This window comes from Zingiber officinale, chromosome 7B, assembly GCF_018446385.1.
Source record: "Zingiber officinale cultivar Zhangliang chromosome 7B, Zo_v1.1, whole genome shotgun sequence".
Taxonomy (NCBI): domain Eukaryota; kingdom Viridiplantae; phylum Streptophyta; class Magnoliopsida; order Zingiberales; family Zingiberaceae; genus Zingiber; species Zingiber officinale.
The window spans coordinates 105786680-105806830 of NC_055999.1; the positions used below are offsets into that span (position 1 = coordinate 105786680).

Sequence of the window (20151 nt, forward strand, 5' to 3'; positions counted from 1 at the left end):
GCCCGCACTCATCGAGTATTTTTGTTGGGCAATCCACTAATAAATCGAATGATTACAAAAGTTAAGTACAAAAACTAAAAACAATGTTATCGACAATAGAGAAAATAAGAAGATCTTGATCGTCGGTTGTCGGAGGAGATTTACAGTGTCGTAGGAGCTTTTTCTGGAGCAGCACATAGGAATGAAAGTCATAAAAAAATATTGTTCTAAAGCTACTAGTCGAAGACCCTTATATAGGCCCATTTTGGGTGTTTGGAACGTAATCCCTTCGGGCGCCTGGATCGTTGTTGACATGACGATCTCTCATTGAAACTTTATTCACGAAGTTTATCTACTTCCGGGCGCCTAGACCCCTTCTGGGAGCTTGGACCGCTGACGTGGGTTCGGCCAGTCGTCGTACTCTAACTCAACTTCGGGATAACTTTTATAGTTCGGGCGCTTGGACCAATTCCGGGCGCTTGGACTGCCCAGGTGCTTGTGGCACCCACCCGAGCGAGACTGGTCCGAGCGCTTGGACAACTTTTTGTCTCTTTTCTTCCCTACAACAAACAGTTAGTCCAGGCAATAGAAAAATATATTTATCCTGCAAAACAGAGTTAACACAATATTAATAAGATAAGAGTAGTAATTAGATCCTGTCTCCCCGAGACCAGGATCTAGTCAATGTCTTCGCTTAGGTTTCCTAAATAAACCTAAGATGGACCGACATCTACAGTTCCCTCAATGGGGAACGTGTCCTCATTGGATCTCTCCTCCAGTTGCTTACCTCCACTTGCCAACTGCAGTCGCTTGACTTGCCTTTAACCCACCAGGTCTTCCCGCTAGTTGTTAGGTCCATAGACCAAATTGGACTTCGGCTAGTTGTCAGGTCTCGCGGACCTAACCGTACTTCTCGCCAGATATCAGGCCCCGCGGACCTATCTGGACTTCCACCAGCTATTGGGTTACTCGGACCTAATTGGATTTCAGCCTAGTATCAAGTCCTTCAGACCAGCCAACTCCTACACACTCGGTAGAAAAGTTAGACAAACAACACATATAGCTTTAACCTATTTGTTATTCATCAAAACTTGATTATCAGTACAACTTGTACCAATAGAACCTACCCTTCTAATGTTCTAATATTCTTTCCAAAAATGGACCTACATGTAGGACTCAAGTGAGAGGGACAAGGAGGGGGATTGAGGTGAATCACATCATTTTAAAAATTTAATCTTTATGGTTTTGAAATCAAGTGCGCAATGGAATTAAAATTAAATGAAGTAAGAAAATAAGAGCACACATTCGGTTACTTTGGTTTCGAGCATTCGGTGACTTATACTCCAAGACACAGGTCTCTCGGGCCTATCGATAGACAATCCACTAAATTATCTATCGATAAACTCCTAGTAGTAATTGAATACAAGAACGAAGGAAGTGTAATAACCCAACACTTCTTTATGCAATAATTAAATTAACTGAAAAATAATGTTACCCAACATGAAGACAAAAGTTTGGTTGTGCTGGGTATCGATGTTGGTTCATCTGTAATAGTTGGGCGTAGAGGAGTTGTAGCATAGCTGTATCAGGAAGATGGCGCAGTAGGATGATCGTGGAAGCTCGTAGGAAAGTTGTGTATCAGATATCTCTTTATGATGGCTGAATAGTGCTTTTAAAGGCTGTTGAAGGAGCCTCCAACCTCATCTGAGTCGCTTCCAACCTCAAGATTTATCTCGAAAACTTTGACTTCGATCAACTCTGACGCTTACGATTTTTATCCATACGAGGGCACCTCTAAGCTCTCTGAAGCGCCTTCAATACACCTCTGAGGCACCTGCAACGCACTCTAAGGTGCCTTCTTACAGCAAAACTTTATCCGTAAACTTTATCTCTAAGATAGTGCCTCCACCCTATCTAGGGTGCCTCCCACGCAGCTCCGAGGTGCCTCCAGTCAGTTCCGAGACACCTCGAGCATTGTTCATCTGAGACTTAACTTTTGCACTTCACTCTTTCAATATACGTTAGTCCAAATAATAAATACATCATGTAAAATAGAGTTAGCATAATAAAATGAAGTGATTATTAATTATATCTTGTATTCCCAAGACTAGGATTTAGTCATGGTCTCAGCTTAGATATATAAAATGACTCTAAGCTGGACCGCGCCTATAGTCCCACCGGGACTCGTTCTCACTGGATCACTCTCCTCATGTGCTTTACCTAACTTGCCATTTTTAGCCGCTTGATTTTCCTTTTGACCCACCAAGTCTTCTTGTCAGTTGTGAGATCTGCAAATTCAACTGGATTTTAGCTACTGCCTTACCTAACTTACCATTTTTTGTCACTTGACTTGCCTTTTGATCTACTAGGTATTCCTGTCAATTGTCAAGTCCATAGATCTAACTAGATTTCAGCCAGTTGTCAGGTCTCTCAGACCTAGCTGAATTTCTTAGTAAATATCATGTCACATCTTGACCTATCTAGACTTTGTGCTAGTTATCAAGTCCTTAGATCTAACTAGACTTCAGCCTGATGTCAGGTTCTCTAGACCTGTCAATTTCTACACACTCGGTAAAGAAGTTAGATAAATATAACACCTAACTTTAATCCATTTGTCATTCATCAAAATCTGAGTTTGACCATTGGTGCTAACTGCACCAACACTATCATCTTTGTGATTTACAAAATAGAAGCTTTTCTCATAAAGACTACACAAGGAATATTCCTTTATTTTTTTGACAATTGTCACACAAAATGTCAAAAGAGAATATTAAGTCATTGGGTTGATGAATCCCCTAATATGCTTTGCTGGCAGACCGACCGAGTCCTCTTGATAGCCCGATCAACTCTTGTTGTAGGCGCGATTGGATCGGATAAAGGATGGACGTCACACTTAAGGACTTAGCTTGCACTCGACCTCTACATTTGGATAAAGAATCTGATCCGATAGACAATGTGTCTAACATGTCCGATCTCACCTCCGATCTGATTGACCAGATCACTTGGTGGGGATACTTAACTTATCTTTAAGTGACACTGATATAACTTGGGATCCGATCGAACTAATAATTTGATTGGCCGGACTAATGATTTGATCGGCCGGATTAATTGATCGAATCAAATGACCTTGCAAATTTAAGGGTTGACACTTTCTTAATTTTAAATACTATGTCGACTTTCTTAATTTTGATGCCGACCCGGGACCTAGTTGAATCACTGGATAATGAACATTCTTATCATAGTTCCTCGTTTATATTGCATCAGATCATGCAAAACCTCTTTATATATAATATATAAAAAAGTAAACAGCAGGAGTGTTGTTTTAAGATGACCAACATATGGTGCAGAAAGAGGCATTGAATCCAGTAGAATTGACGAAGACCGTCGAATTGTGAGTTGGGGTGACTAAAATTTTGATTAAATGGATTGAATTTTAAAATTTAGTTTGATTTATCGAGAATTTTGATTTTTTTTTTTTAAAAAATCAGTTAATTTAGTTTGTATTCGATTTAAATTTTTTTATTCAGTTAAATTAAATAAATTGAATAAATCCAATTTTTGAACAAATTGAATTTTTAGATTATATTTTATAAATCGAAATTAAATTTTATTAAATAAAATTTAATTTTTAGACTCTATTAAAAAAATCGGTTAATTTTATTAATTTAGTTTTTACCGAATTAACTAATATTTTGATTTGGTTTGTTCATTATTTTTAAAAATTCAGTCAATTAGATTTTTATTTTTTTAAAAAAAAAGTTCGGTTCGATTAATTTATTTAATTTTAATGGAGTACTTAATATCTAATTAGGAGAGGGATAGAGAAACAAGAGAAAAATTTATATGAAATTGAAAAAGTAATATATCCACTTATAATTAACATTGGGCTCCATACCGAACGAGGATGCAGAATTCCATGTTCTAGTCGTTGATTTTGTATGAAAAATGTTAATTTTGTTCAACTTATTTACATGAACTTGGGTGAAAAGTAAGATTTTTTTCCTTTCTTTTCTATGGTTGATCCTTAGTTCCTTGTTTGATGAGAAATTTGAATGATTATATTTTTTTTAGTTGTTTTTTATTATCAAAATGGACTGAATATGCATTTATCATTTTTTAAAAAAATTACATTCAAATTGCTCATTTTTCAAAAAAGATAACATTTTGATAGTAAAAAAAAATTTAAAAATGAGCTTCCAAATTAATGTGATATTAATGCAACTTTGAGGGGCTTTGGAAAAAATTATTAAATTTGAAATAAAGAGCTGCCAAAATGAACAGAATCTTAAAACATCCAGGGTGAAAATAGAAATTAACCCTATCACACTGCCCAGGCGAGGTAACCACTCAACTCTGCTGGAACGCCGCTCGATCGATCGAGAAGAATGGAGAGATCGCAAACCCTCGCCTCCGCCTCTCTCCTCCTCTTGATATCCTCCTCCCTCTTCTTCACTTCTTCCGCGTTACCTCGGAGGTGGCGGCCGCCGCGGTTTCTGGGGCGATTTGCGCGGCTCGGTGTCTCCAATCGGGCGACGTATCAATACGAGGAGCGGTACTTCCGGCAGCCGCTCGATCACTTCAGCTTCGCCGACCTTCCTTCCTTCCAACAACGCTACCTCATCGCCGGCGTCGACGCCTGGGCCCTCCCCTCCGGCCCCATCTTCTTTTATTGCGGAAACGAGGGCGACATCGAGTGGTTCGCTGCCAACACCGGCTTCGTCTGGGACATTGCCCCTCGCTTCTCCGCCCTCATCGTCTTCGCCGAGGTCGGTGTGATCGGGTCGCTATTGAATATTTTTGCATTAGTGTTTCTTGTTAAAAGTTGTTCCTCTGGTCATTTGAAGAAACTTCACCAGTGCTATTGATGATGCGGTGGTATAATTATTGTTCTGGCGATATGGTCTGAGATGTTAATCGAGGTTGATCATGCACGGACAAAGCAATAGACAGATATCGATTATAGCTTAAGATCCTTAAAGACAAACTGAAGTATTAATTGTAACAGAATTTATCGTATGATCAATTTTTAATTAAAAAATCTCTTTTTTAGGGTTCCATATATGATTATTTTACTACAATATGTTCCATGAGCTAAAATATAGTATTCAAGAGCAAGGCAGCTTCTCCCAGTTTCTTTTCTTTTATGGCTTTGTTAGTGCAGAAAAGTGCTTTATAAAACTATAAGTGGATTTAGTATTGTGTATATACAGTTTGTGTTGCTTTTAAACAATGCTTGAGTTCGTGGTAGCTAACCTTCAATTGTTAGAGACCTAATTTTGTTTGTTTATTTGTGTACGACAGCACCGTTACTATGGCAAATCTATGCCCTATGGAAGCAAAGAGGAGGCATATAAGAATGCTGATTTTTTATCATATCTCACAGCTGAGCAAGCGCTTGCTGACTTTTCTGTGTTGCTTACTGACCTAAAGCGTAATTTTTCATCAGAAGATAGCCCAGTTGTGCTATTTGGGGGTTCCTATGGGGGAAGTAAGTTATTCTCTTTCCATTTTTATTTTAGTGAGATATGGTAGTTTAACTCACATTTCCACATTAATGTTTCTGGTGCAGTGCTGGCTGCTTGGATGAGGCTTAAGTATCCCCATGTCGCCATAGGTGCACTTGCTTCCTCTGCCCCTATTCTTCAATTTGAAGACATTGTTCCACCCGATACATTCTATAACATTGTCTCCAAAGACTTTAAAGTCAGTATATCCATTTCCTTTTGCTTGGATATCTGCATACACAATTGCACACTTTGTTTATTTTAATGAGCTTGGCCTACAACTGGTTTCAGCGAGAAAGTTTAAGCTGCTTTAAAACCATAAAGGAGTCCTGGGATGTACTGGAAGCTCAAGGAACAGATAATGATGGCCTTCTCAAACTCAGTAAAGACTTTCACTTGTGCAGGTGCGATGTATCACTGATGTTATCAGTAAGGAGAGTTTAATTGTCTGTTTTTTCCTCTAGATTACCATTTTCCTTGTTGCTTGCTTGCTTTTCAAGTGTCGATGTCGCTACAGGAATCTTAACAACACGGATGAACTTTCAGACTGGTTGAATTCTGCCTACAGCTATCTTGCTATGGTGGATTACCCATATCCGTCTGACTTTTTGATGCCATTACCCGCAAATCCAATAAAGGAGGTTAGCTCACACTACTGTACATTGATATAGAACTATTAGATCTATGTTTCTTCCTGAAATTTCTGGTCCAGATTCTACTAATTGCTAAAGTAGCTCTCACACTCTTTGTACTTCTAAGCCATATTGCACATAAATATGTAAAATGGGAATACAGGAATGCAAACCCTGGTTAACTAAGGAAGAACTTTGTTTCTATTTATCGCTAGATGAGAAGTGGAGCAATTTGGAGAGAACACACACAACTCCTTTGATATAACAATGCAATGTGGAGTGCTTCAGGTGACTTTAATAGAGGTTATTTATGTGGAGGGATATAATAAGACCCGTTCTTGTTATTGCAATCACCATGCCTCCCAGATAATCATGGTGGCAGATATGTTGGCCAAGGCAACTAACTTGCCATTGTTCAAAGACTTTGATATCGAAACTATGCATGCTCTTATCTAAGTGTTGCAATGTTTCAGTGTTTTGGTACCGTATATTAATGTAATTTACTAGTTGAACGACTGATTTGACTATTTGATAGGTAAATCAGTCTCCTTCAAATAATCTATTAGTAGGCTTATTTAAATAATATCAACTGCATAATGGATTTTCTAAATATTCAAATCACTTGCATCCACTACCAAGAGTGAAATATTTTCTAGCAACTAAAACAAGCTTCCCTTAAACGGGAGCTTTGGCGCAAAGGTAAAGTTGCTACTTGTGACCTAGAGGCCATGAATTTGAGTCTTGGAAATAACCTCTTGCAAAGTAGGGTAAGGCTGCATACAATAAATCCTTCCCCAGACCCCGCATTGGCCTAAGCTTCGTGCACCCAACTCTGAAAACAGGCTTCCCTTCTTTTTTTCCTCTCATATACCAAGAATTCCTTCTTTTCCTTTCCCTCTCATTTTTCTTACCAAGTGGAAAAGGAAAATGATTTTATTGTTATTATTCCTTCCTCCTCCTTTCTTCCTCAACATTTCCTCCCCAAGTAAACACCACCTTACATAATTTACAATTGCTCAGGTTGTTGATTTTAGGTTGTCCTGCTGTGGAATTCTGCACTCAGTGCATCGAAAGTTCCATACTAAGTTGATTGTGTTAGATGGGACACTAGTTTAATCAATTCTGTCCACGAGTTGGGAGTGGGGACGATGCTCTTTCTTCCAAAGTCCCTGTCATCAGAGCTAATTTTTCATGTTCTAGACATTGGCATCTCTAGATGTGCATATTTCTTCTCATGGTATTAATGTAATTAGGCAGACTAATTTGTTTGTATAGCAATCAATTGTTCATTATATGTCACCCTCCCCATTCTCTAGTTATGCAGAAAAGTCGACAATTATCCTAATGAGACTGGTATCCTAGAGCGCATATTTGCCGGAGTAAGCATCTACTACAATTATACTGGAAATGTTGACTGCTTTGATTTGGAGGATGACCCACATGGAATGAGCGGATGGGATTGGCAGGTTCATACTCCATTTTATTGCTTTTTGCTTGTTCTAACTGAAAATCCATGATACTTGAGTAACTAATTTCTGTTTCCATTACCACCAGGCTTGTACAGAGATGGTTATGCCGATGTCGAGCAACAAAGACAATAGTATGTTTCCAGAATTTGATTTTGATTATGCTGCATACCGAGATGAGTGTGTTCGGGATTATGGTGTCAGGCCTAGGCCTCGGTGGATTACAACTGAGTTTGGAGGTCATGTAAGTTCTATTGTTCTGCTTGGTGAGAAAACACAATCCATTCAAATTTTGCAATGTCTTCCTTGCAATCTGTTCTAGTATAGTTTAGTTGCCTCCTACGTGTTGGCCCTGGCACGGGTTGGCGGGGATGCTGGAGGTGAGCGAATCACTTTTTGCCACATTAGTATAGTTTAGTTGCAACAATTGATTCTGCCTTTAAAAATATTATACAGTGATAGAATGGTGTTGCCTTCCATCAAGAAGGCATAGTTCGTGGCAAATGGTAGGAGATGCTAACTATAATTCCAGTTGTTCTAACCTTCTAGATCAGATGCTTTTTTTCATTTTTCCATTTTGTTCAATGGTCTACAGCAGGTTCAGTTTGATTAGCTAAATAAGGCATGGTGCTAGGTTGTTTGCTTTTATTAGTTGATTATTACCTTTTTTCTTATTTAGTTCTCTATAAGCTGATAAAAGTTTGTTTTCACAATTAATATTTCGTTCCTATTAAATGGTCAAAAAACTGAAAATATCATCAATCATTGGATTCTAAAGGATATCAAGATCACATTGATGAAATTTGGCAGTAATATCATATTCTCAAATGGATTGTTGGATCCTTGGAGCGGCGGCAGGTAAACCACTTCACCCATTTATGTTTCTTGCAAATCCTTTCAGATTCAGTTCAGATGAACTTAATGATTTTTTCTATCTTCTTACCAGTGTTTTGCAAAACATATCAGATAGTATCATCGCGCTAGTAACTGAACTAGGTACATCGCTTCTGAGTTCAATCCATTAGTTTTTCTCCATCGAAAGTTCTGTTTACTTGTAAAACTTGTTTTCAGGGGCACATCACATAGACCTGCGCGCTGCTACCGATGAAGACCCTGAGTGGCTGGTAGAGCAGAGATATTCAGAGATCGAACTCATCAAAGGTTGGCTATCTGAATATTATAAACAAAAGGCATCCTGTTTCATCAAGTAGTTTCAAAGTCTTAATCTGTCTTGAACTAGCTGAAACTGATAAGATCATAAACTCGTTCACATTAAGTCTTTGTCAGATTTGCTAGGAAACTGATAACCATGTGGTATTGATGCCTTTGTGCAAGTAGGAACTTCTTTAGATGTTCTATGGTTGCAAAGTAGTTCTACTTTGACTTTGGCATTCAAGTAAAAGCTAGACTAGGCTTCAGGCAAAGCATTGAAGTAAACATGAGAATAAAAGATAGAAAAGTGTATCTGTGGGCCATGTAGTGAAAGATTGCTAACTTTATTTATGATGTCACACTCTACCTTCCAAATTGATCATGACTTGTTGCCTGACCTAGCTCGGTTTGGGTCATGCCCGCCCGACACGAGAAATAATCTTATAATCAAGGTGTGATTTTGTCGGTCGATAAAATTTGAATCAATGATGTGATTTTGTTTGTCCCAACGCGAGTTTGAATGCCTATAACCACATAATTGAAATAGTAGTTACTCTTGCTGTGAGCAAGAAATAGTTTTGATTTATTTGGTTAAATGAAATTTGCATTTAAACATTATTTTTTAAAATATATTTTTAAAAGATCAAATTGTATGGTAAAAGGACAATATAAAAAATTAGAATTACAAAATTTTAAACCTTAAGATAGAGTTTATTTTATATTACAAGATATTTTTCTGGTTTATTTAAAGTAGATAATTTTATTTAATTATCCAATTTTTTCCGTTTTGAGATTATTTCCAACTATAATATACATAAATATCAGTTTCCAAATTGTTGAACGAAAAATGAGGCAGAAGATTTTCGTTAAACTGTTTATTTCTAAATAGTTTTAAAAGGAAAATTGTAATAATATTTGGTCAATTAAGGTGTCAAATCATGAGTTATAAAAAGAAATTAAAATGAATTTTATTTTGAATAACTATATACGATTCTGATACTTTTTTTAAAATGTTTTAATTCTATATTTTTATTGTTAATTATTATTTAGAAACTGAAAACAAAATTTTAAAATTTAAAAGTTTTCTTGATCGCAGTTTGCACGAATCTCAAGGCATGGGATTCGACTGTATAGGCCCTTTCAAAATCATTCAAATTTTAAACGCGCCCACAGGCCACAGATCGATTGGTTACGTGTCCCACCCCTCGGATATGATTGCGGAGGACAGAGGGTCACGCTTGGGTTCCTTTTCACGCCAGTTGCAATGAAGGTAAGTCTGTGGGTAAACTCAACGTTGGCAGGCAGCTGGATTGTTAAATTCCTCAGCTCTACGTCCGAAAGTGTTGTTGGGCTGCCGTAAAGCCGGAGCTGTTGCGGTAATCGTACCGGCGGAATTCGGGATCCGATTCGGATGAGCCGGATCGGGCAATCGTCCTCTACAAGACTCACCTTCCTACAAAAAGCCAAACCGAAAGTGGAGACTGGCCGAGTCCACTCGCTCGATCTCTTTCGCTTTTTCCCTTTATCTCGGCGGCGAGTCTTGCTCCGCCGGTACTCCGATCTAGGGTTTTAACTCCTGCGGTGACCGGACGTCGATATGGCGAGCCCTCGGCCGGCAGCGATGACGCCGGCGTCTCTCACCATCGATGCCCTCAGGACTCCGCTCGGGGACGACGCGATCTGGAAGAGGCTAAGGGAGGCCGGTCTGGACGAGGAGTCTGTGAAGAGGAGGGATAAGGCCGCACTGATAGCTTATATCACGAAGCTGGAAACGGAGGTGATTTCCCTCCCTTTGTTCGTTCATGAGTTGTTGACTAGGTTTCAGTTATGCTAAGGCTACCGAGTTGTTTAGATGTTTTTTGGAGCAAGTTTTAGACCTACGTAGTTTTGAGCAAGATTCTTAAGCGATATTGAATTTTTTCCTTCAATTTTGCGAGCGATGTTGCAGAGAAATTTGATCGGGACGCTTGTTCTGGTTAAGCGTGGCAGGAAAATCGTGATTTATTACCCCTTGTACCTTGGCATTCATTTGTTTTTTTAAAAAATATCTCATTCATTGTTTGTATTCAAATAGGGTTGTCCTTGTATGTATGAGGTTTTAGAGTTGTTCCAATAGATTTTTTGTCAACAATTTAGTTTCGACATCTCAGTGATAACACTTTGTAGTATCATCTGGAAAATCCCATCTACCATCATAGGCTTAAGTTTGTACTGAAAGGTAGTTTACTTTTCTCAACTTCTTTCAGCTATCCCTATAGGGTAATCTCCTCAAGTTATAGTAGAAATAAATACTACATAACTGTAATGTTAACCTTTTTTCCATTGCTTGAAGTCTGATTTTCTTTTTGTTTTATTGTCACCGCCAGACTCTTTCCTTGATTTTTTACTGCATGTTTGTAAACGTTGCTATTTGATCGGGATGGTAGTCACTGTTAGATGAATGATTCTTTTAAGAGATTCAGTTCTTTTCTAATTTTCTATACAAGATAACTGACATAAGCATTTATAATGCAGCAACTTTGCTGACATATTTGGTATGTGTCTGAATGGGTTAGTCAATAAAAGGATTCATTGCGGCTCTAATTGGTTAGCAATTTCTTGGTTCAATATCAAACTTTATGTTGTCATTTTCTCCATGCTTCATATTAATTCCAATGGCATGAATTTCTAAGTCCTGATGCTGCATTTTGTATTGGAACTTTAATTTCTTTCTATGTCATTATGTTTTATTTATATGCCTTTTTTATTTGTTTCATTATGGTAGATCTATGACTATCAACACCACATGGGACTTCTTATTTTGGAGAGAAAGGAATTGCTTTCTAAGCATGAGCAAATTAAAGCATCCTCAGACTCAACCGACATTATATATAAACGAGAAGAAGCTAAGCGGCTATCTGCTTTAGCTGAAGCCCGTAAACGGGAAAAAAGTCTTGAAAAGCTTTTGGGAATACAGAAAGAGTGTGTTTCAAATGTGAGTGCATGTTCAGTGAAAAATATTATCTGAAATTTTACTATTATACAAAAGAATTTTCTTTGCAATTGTCTTGCAATGCTTATGCAACCTCTTGTCAGTCCAACCTGTACCGCTTATGTGACATTCTGCTATATATATAAGGTTTGGATTAATTCCTTATTGCCATCACTTTCCTCATTTGACTTCTAAAAAATGAGTAAATTTTTGAAGGAGTCATCTACTAGATGGATGTTACTTTGATAAATAATTTATATTGTAGCATGTAAACACTTCACTAAATGTTTTTTTTTTTTTGACAAAAATGCAAACTTATGATGGTTCCAAAATTTTGAGTTTGCTTCTTGTACCATAGAAGGTCATGTTTCTATAGTTTTTATTCACAAAACCCAAAGCTTTGATATCCTTAATCTAAATCACGAACAGGTTTCCTGATAGTTACTAACCTTAGCAATCTACATGAAAAATCCTTACTGAGTCAAACTTAAATTATATTGTTCTTTATGTCAATTTTCAGATTATTAGATGTTTCCACAATTTGTTTAAAATTTTTTATATGCTAATGTTTCTTTCATGCTATACATTTGCTGAAGATGTTAAATATGGTTATCAATTTGAACATGAGGAAGGTGCACTACTTGCTTAAATCTTATTTTTTGTTTAACTTTCAATAGTTCAACCTTGATTGTTTTTTTTTTTAAAATCTGAAATGGAAGGTTCACTGCTCTAACCATTCAGAATGTAGCCAATAACTAATTATAATAAAAGGTATAGGTGTTAAATTTTGTATCAGTTTGTTTGATTTATTTTTCATTTTGATTTGTAATTTGACACCTTAATTCTTTCACATTGTACTGTCATATACATGCTGTTTTATGTTGTAAAAGAGTTGGAATATTTATGCACGTGATCTTCTTACATAGATTGAGAGGGCTTTGCATGAGAATCTAGTGGAATCTGCTGAAAGAAAGGTTGAATATGAACACAAAATTGCAGAAACTCAGACAAAGATGGAAGAAGCAGAACTGAAATTTGATGAGGCTAAAAGAAAGCTACTTGCAGCAGAATCTTTGCAAGCAGAAGCAACCAGAGCACGTAATTCCACATTAAGGACATTAGATGATATTGAAGCTCGGGAAGATGATCTCAGGAGGCGCCATTCTACTTTCAAGTCTGAGTAAGTTGTTCTTTGGTTTGTTCTGCAGCAATGATCTTTTATGAAGGAGCTTCTTTGCATTATGGCAATTTTATAGCATTTGCTTCACAATTTGTCATTGTAAACGAGTTCAAAATAGCATTTTGTTTTCCCATACTAACATTTGCTTATCCAATATGTCTGGAAACTAACATCATGTGCAAAGATGTTTTCATTTTGGTGGTTTTATTATGGTTTCGCTATTTGCGACATATTTTGTTAGTTCTAAAGTTGAATCAACAGCATGTATTGTTATGTCAATTCCAAAACTGTCCTGTTAATTTTACAGTTTACAATTTAGCAGATCCAGTTTGTCTCACAGATTCTCAATTCAATTATATCCTCCTAGGTGTGATGCTAAGGAAAATGAGATGAACCTTCAAAGAGAAGCCTTATATGAGAGCCAAAAAGCTCTGTATGAACAACAAGAAAGATTACTGGATAGTCAGAAATTATTAAATCAGAGGGAGGAATTCATCTTTGAAAGGACGAAAGAGTTAAATTGCCTTGAGAAAGAACTTGAGGAAGCCAAGGCTAATCATGAGGAAGAAGCTCGATCTCTCAAAGTAGAAAAATCCAACTTTGATCTAGAAGTTGCTGCTTTTGCAACTAGAGAAGAGGTCTGCTACTTTCTTTATAAAAATAAAATGTTCTTTTTCTTTACCTCTTTATTGTGACATTGGTTCATTTTTGCAGGCCATTGTTAAACGTGAAACAATGCTCGATAAAAAAGAGCGCGATTTAATTGTTTTACAGGAAAAGATTTTGTGCAAAGAACAGGTGATGTATTCTTTGTTCTGGTGTTTAATAATTTTTTTAAACAAATTTTATTGCATTGTACTGAAAACATTCAAGATTATAAACTAGTTTCTTTCAATATTAGTTGTTATTTTTTTTAAAATGCTTGTAGGATGAAATTAAAAGAATTCAGATGGAACACGAAGCTCTTTTAGAGAAGAGAAAAATTGAATTGGAAAATGAAATTGAACAGCGACACCTAAAGTTGAAGAACGAACTTGAGGCTAGACAATCTGCACTAGAGGCTAAGGGGGCTGATCTCTCTATTAGAGAAATTGCTATTGGTGAAAAAGAACATGCTATTGTTTTGCAGCTTTCTGAGTTTGCTGAGAAGCAAGAGGATGTGGCTAACAAACTGAGATTACTTGAGGAGAAAGAAAAAAGTTTAATTTTTTCACAAAGAGAAGCAGAGGTTGCAATTCAAAAGCAGCAGAAGGAAAGAGAAAGTATTCTTGAGTTGAAGCTAGGTCTTGAGAAAACTAAATCTAGTTTAGAAGACAAAAAGAAAGAGATTCTTCTTTTGGAAGAAAGGTTAGAAATCACCTCAATAGAGAGAAATAAATTGCATGTTCTAGAATATGAACTCAAAGGAGAAATTGACAGTCTCAGAGCCCAGAAACTGGTGCTTCTTATTGAAACTGAAACACTGAAGGCTGAAAAGGAGAAATTTGAATCTGATTGGGAGCTTATGGAAGAGAAAACACAAGACCTAAAAAAAGAAGCAGCAAGGCTTGAGGAAGAGAGTAAAGCAGTTGCCCGCTACCTCAAGAAAGAAAAGGAAAACATTAAGCTGGAGAAGGACAACCTTCACAATAAGTTCAAGAGAGATAGTGAGCATTTGTCTAGTGAGAGGGAGGAATTTATCCAAGAAATGGATCGACAACATTCAGATTGGTTTACTAAGGTTCAGCATGAAAGGGATGAGCTTGTCAGGGATATCAATTTTCAGAGGAAGGAATTAGAAAATAGTATCAAGAAAAAGAAGGAAGAAATTGAAGCACACTTGAGAGAAAGGGAAGAGGCATTTGAACAAGAGAAGACCAAAGAGCTTCAATATATAAGTTCTCAAAAGGAACTTATTGCAAAGCAGCTGGAACACGTTGCATTGGAGATGCAAAAACTTAACACTGAGAGAGCGGAGATTGCTCAGGATCGTGAACAGAGAGAAAATGACTGGGCTGAAATGAAGAAGTTTACAGAGGCACTAGACGGTCAATGTCAAAAGCTGCAAAAACAGAGACAATTACTTCATGCTGATCGAGAAGAAATTGATCAAAAAATTCAACACCTTAAATATTTGGAGAATTTGCATATTGAATCTGAAAATAGAGCATTATCTGATGTTGTGCAGATTGATAAATGCAAGACTCCTGTCCTAAAGAAACACCAATCCAATGATGCTTCCCTTGGAGAGATTATTACTAATGATTATTGTACAAAGAAGTTGGGTTCTCAGAGTACCTTAACTACTTCTATCTCTCCTGACACTAAATCATGGATCAGGAGATGCACTGAGGTAATTTTCAAGTATTCATTTGATAAAGATTCTGATACTGAGAAGGTGGAGAATGAACTGAAAGAGAAATTTAGGGATTTTGGATCAACAGAGGTTGGTCTTCATCTGAATAAGAATGCCATTGCTGATAAACAAACTAATGCTCCAAAAGTAGGCAATCTTCAGGATTTATCTGTTATTCCCAAGAAGACCAGCTCTAATGAGCATGACAAACTATATGGAGCAGAGATTGAGCAAGTGAGATATAGTTTGGATGGACAGAATCAGATGCGTGATGCGAAACCAGTTTTTGATGCTCATAGCCCATCTGTAGTTGGAACAAGTAGCCGTAGATCTCCTGGACACTTTGAGAATTCTGTACAGAAATCTAGAATTCTTAACAGGGTCAATTCATGGCTGTTAGGACAAAAGAGACCGAACAGCATGCTCTCTGATAATCATGCAGATATTCCTTCGGAAGAAATTCTGAAGTCACAGAAAAGAGCTAGGCAAAATGGAAATTCTGGCACTGACGGGAATTCTTCTAACTGGTATATCTTCTAATTGCCTACCACTTTGGTTGATTATGCATATACACATACGAAAAAAGATTTGTTTATTTGTTTTTGTTATAAATCATTCATCATACTAATTTGGCGTGCTTGACTGGAAGTGTTGAACCACATCCAGGAGAGGAATCTGTATCAGTGTTGCACAAGCATAAATCAGGTTTGGAAGAAACTTTGCATGCAGTTTTCAAGGATAGAGAGCCACAAACTAAAATGGAGTCAAAGTTTGGCATTGTAAAAAATGGGGCATCTTGCAAATTTGAGCACTCTTCACTTGCTGGAGATGTAACAGTTTTGCCCAGCCAAGATGCTAATAAAACTAATGCATACAAGAAGGATTCATCTGAGGAACATTCTGAAGAAGTTATTGTGGTAATTTTTCCTTTTTATTGTTTGTTGAGTTGTCTTTACATGATTTATGATATTCCTGACTGATAGAAGATGCAATTACTGGGTTAAGGAAAGCAAAAAGATTAAAGTAAGAAAAAGCGTGTCGATGAGCAAGGGATGTGAGGCTGCGGTTCCTTCAGACCACTTTCCTTTCAAACTGGAAACCCAAAAAATACCACGTTCATTCATTCTGGTAGCAAATTGAGAATAATAGAGCAATATTTTTCAATAAAAGTTTTTGGCAAATCATATAGGCCAGATCTAACTGAAAAATGTCTCACACGAGGCTAAACTAGAGTATTTATACTAGGGTATGTACTAGCAGATAAAATATATGTTGCATGAATTCAGCTTCCTGATGAATACACAACATAATAATTCCATTTGCTTAAGGCTGCCGTATATAAACTTGGGTCTAACCTAATTAGACTTATTTTTGATAATTTTGCTAGGATTACTGTGTAAATTTTGGATTTTGAAACAATGGCTTTTGGACAATATCCTTTGCTGCTGTAATAAACATCATTGTTCACTATTGACAAGTTTGCTTAAAGGGATTTAATTAATGCATTGATTTTTTGTTTTCTATACATCATTTTTTTTATATACTACATACCAAAATTGTGTTTAATTTCGCTTAGAGTTTTTTGTAATTGTTTTTCTCACCCAAACTATATCTGCAGATAAAGATGACATTGTACCTTCTCTATTGCATCAACAGAAGGTTATGTTCTATGACTTGATGTTTAGTGACATTTTTTATTTCAGCCTCCCAGTGATCATGTCGTTAAGGATAATGGCAAGCTTAAAATGCAAGAGAAACTCAACCAGGATGCTGATGAATCAGAAGATGAAGACGAAGATGACAATGAAACACCATCATCTGTGAAGCAAAAATTATGGAACTTCCTTGTCACCTGAAAACCTTATATGATTTGGTAGAGGTTAGATATTGTTTGCTTTTGCCAAACTATCATACTAACATACATGTGGCTGTTTGGTTTGCCAACATGGACCTTTTTCTTTTACCTTTCCAAATTTGTAAATGCTCTGCTTTCTTGCATGCCTAGCCTCTCTTCTACTTGCCTTGTGGATTGTAAGTAACATTTTAGCATCACAATCTAGTTGTTTTAGATAGTATTTGGCAATCCTTCATTTGTTTCAGAATCTTTTTAATGACTTTCACAAGGTTTCTGTTTTTTGCTACTTTCTCCACCGTTCGAAGGCTGAATCTTGTTCACTGTAAGTTTCTTTACCTTGACATTTCTTCATCATTGTACATTTATTTGCTGTACTATTGTCGAAGTAGACATCTTTTCTTTTTCCTCTTCCTCTTTGGATTCGGATCAAGTCTACAACTTAATCAAATCAACAAAAGCTGACAAGACTTCGTTCTTAGGATTCAGCTAAACTATCATTGCAGGGCCAGGTGCAATGTTCCATGAATAGCTTCTGTGGGCTTGGGACCACGGTTTGTAGGTGTTTATGTAGCTTACGAGTCTCGTGTTTAGATAACACATTGTACAAAAAAAAAATTTGTTCCTCAATCAACTTTCCTGCTCGTGGAAGTCTGAGGCTTTGACTGTTTGTCAAAGTTCATAGGTTAAAGACACACTTGGCTGGTTCTTGATTAAAAAAAATGTTTAATCACACCAAAAGACGCATGAAATTCAAGTTTCCGTCACTCTAATTTTATTCTTTGATTGAAATCTACATGATCGTTGCTGTTAGTAATAGTAAACTTCAATAATTACTTTTGTTGTCTTTCTTGTATCTGTTATGCGGTAGAATTTTTTTTTTTTTTGCTCCAATATATTTAATTGTTCTTGAATACTCACGTTTTTGTTTTCTCTTTTTAATGACTTCATATAATTTTGTATAATTTATTTTTGTCCCATTTTACAAAAATATTGGCAAAAAAAAAATAGAGAATAGAAACAGGAAAATTTGGACTGTTCTTTGAAAACCATGTCGTCGTTGTTAGTTAGTACATGAAAATTATAATTTTTCTTTAAAAAAGTACATTATTTATCACGTTTTCAATCCCAAAAATTTTACAAAAAAACTGCACAAAGTCCTTGTGTTCCTTGTATTGTGACTTTCCATAAAATGTGGGCGATAACTTTTCCAAGCACTCCACATGTTTAATAGAAATTACAAGATATTTATAGGTTGCGTATGCATATATTACTGTATAATTTTTACCACAATTCGGTATTTAAGTGTAAAATTGCTTTGAGTTTGACATTAATTAGGACAATTATTCTCAATTATATAAATGATGGTGATTATTGATGATACCTAGTCAAATTAATGCTTTGCGCTACATCTTGTTAATTGCATGAATTTAGTTTAACTGAAAAAAACAAAGATATTTGTCTTTTAATCTGTCCTTAGGTGGGACAACATCTCGAAGTAGGACGAATGTGTTCTGTAAGGGAATGTTAAAAATGCTTTAAAAATAACTATTATCAAAGTTTATAGGTGTATTTGTCGGCATTAACACCTCAAAGGGCTAAGGGACATTGAAGTGTCCTAGTTAAATTGTCTTAAAATATTCCCAATTAAGTCATAACCTAAATTCTTTATCGTGGATAGTCGATTAGCTTCAAGCTCTTGACATTTAAGTACAAGTTAGACAACTTTGCTTTACTTGAACACTTTTTACTTAAATAATGATATATCTCTCAAGTTCGACATACATTCTATTTTGGTACATGATTGATGAGCCTTAACCTTAGGCTTTATTTATAGTCATCACAGAGCCGATGGCGAGTCACATGGATTTCACGTGCCATTGGTAGGTGTATTTTTGGACTTACCAAGTTGGGTGCTTATACTTAGCCGCCATGAGATGTTTATTCTCTATGTCAAATACAATTAAATATAATTAATGTTCTCCATTTGATGTTGCAAGAGTATATAACCAAGTAGATTGGACAAGAACTGTCCTCTTTTAATATGCCAAATTAATAAAAAATTAAGGATTAATTATTAAGTTTATTAAATTCGCTATGCACTTTTACATGTCTTGATAAATACATCATCATCATCATCATCATCATCATCATCATCAAATCTAGTCAAAAGTAATATGAATAGATTTTTTAAAAAAGTATCTTCTGAATTTTGTCTTTTAATTTAAAAAATATTAATGCGACAGAGATGATAAAAGCTACACGGTAAGTCAAGACTTAGTCAACTCAAAATCAGATGAACCCAACTCAAGACCAAGTTCCCAACCGGTAGACCTAAAAGCGGAGTCAGACAATGATGGTTCAACTTGAATCGAGCTCGATGGGAGACTCGGATAGGTGGATAAGAAAGCGAGAGGAGTAGCGTTGGTATATGAGGATCTGAGTGGACGCACTAGACATGGTATGAACACATTACGAGGATATGAGCTGACATGCGAGAAGTGAGCAATGCAAAACTCCCCCACTCTCCAAAGTTTGTATAAAAGCGTGCCTATATAGGCGGGCACAAGTACATACACAATACGATTCTAACTAATTAACTTCTTTTTTGGCTTCGTTTTTCTTTTTTCTCGAGGCTTGAGTGTTGGAGGGGTTTCGTCAAGGTCCGCTTTGGTCACCCTGCACTCCATTACAAAAAATCATATAAATAATGACGGAATCCCCGACTGAATTTAATTCAGTCGGTAAATATCAACTGAAATAACTATTCAGTTGGTAATCACATATTGAAATTAATATTTAGTCGATAAATACCGACTCAACTTAATTCAGTCGGCAAATCTTAAACGCGGGCATGGTTTCAGGCTTACTGGTTTAGGGTTCGGGGTTTTCCGACGGAATTTAAATTCTGTCAAAAAGCCCAAATAGAAATTAGGGCACGCGAACTCCTCTCCTCTTCCTGCGAACCTCTCTCGCGTTCTCGGCGATCAACAACCCTCTCCTCCCCCGTTCTTGGCGATTGACAACCGATGACTCAGAGTATGCTCCTCTCCTCCTCCCTTGTCTCTTCCTGTAAAGTA

The 20151-nt window shown here is 36.6% G+C and overlaps 2 protein-coding genes across 2 annotated transcripts; both read left to right on the forward strand.

The window, feature by feature from the left end:
* The first annotated feature begins 4287 nt into the window (after positions 1-4287).
* Positions 4288-9005, forward strand: LOC122006726 (lysosomal Pro-X carboxypeptidase-like). The gene is made up of 10 exons (XM_042562325.1): positions 4288-4745; positions 5281-5467; positions 5549-5682; positions 5775-5887; positions 6001-6124; positions 7432-7581; positions 7670-7825; positions 8360-8439; positions 8528-8577; positions 8653-9005. Exons 1-10 carry the CDS (start codon positions 4365-4367, stop codon positions 8790-8792), a joined length of 1515 nt encoding a protein of 504 aa, XP_042418259.1. The 5' UTR covers positions 4288-4364; the 3' UTR covers positions 8793-9005.
* Positions 9006-10181: 1176 nt separating this feature from the next.
* LOC122006727 (nuclear matrix constituent protein 1b-like) lies at positions 10182-17309 on the forward strand. Its single transcript, XM_042562326.1, has 8 exons — positions 10182-10510; positions 11498-11707; positions 12631-12884; positions 13252-13522; positions 13599-13682; positions 13813-15746; positions 15869-16136; positions 16923-17309. Exons 1-8 carry the CDS (start codon positions 10331-10333, stop codon positions 17073-17075), a joined length of 3354 nt encoding a protein of 1117 aa, XP_042418260.1. The 5' UTR covers positions 10182-10330; the 3' UTR covers positions 17076-17309.
* Positions 17310-20151: the final 2842 nt, after the last annotated feature.

Excerpts from the sequence above, each read along its gene's own strand:
- LOC122006726 (XM_042562325.1), top strand. The coding sequence starts at position 4,365 with ATGGAGAGATCGCAAACCCTCGCCTCCGCCTCTCTCCTCCTCTTGATA. Across the intron at positions 7,582-7,669 it reads TGAGCGGATGGGATTGGCAG|GCTTGTACAGAGATGGTTAT; the intron begins GTTCATACTCCA and ends CATTACCACCAG. Across the intron at positions 7,826-8,359 it reads CAACTGAGTTTGGAGGTCAT|GATATCAAGATCACATTGAT; the intron begins GTAAGTTCTATT and ends TGGATTCTAAAG.
- LOC122006727 (XM_042562326.1), top strand. The coding sequence starts at position 10,331 with ATGGCGAGCCCTCGGCCGGCAGCGATGACGCCGGCGTCTCTCACCATC. Across the intron at positions 12,885-13,251 it reads CATTCTACTTTCAAGTCTGA|GTGTGATGCTAAGGAAAATG; the intron begins GTAAGTTGTTCT and ends ATATCCTCCTAG. Across the intron at positions 15,747-15,868 it reads GACGGGAATTCTTCTAACTG|TGTTGAACCACATCCAGGAG; the intron begins GTATATCTTCTA and ends CTTGACTGGAAG.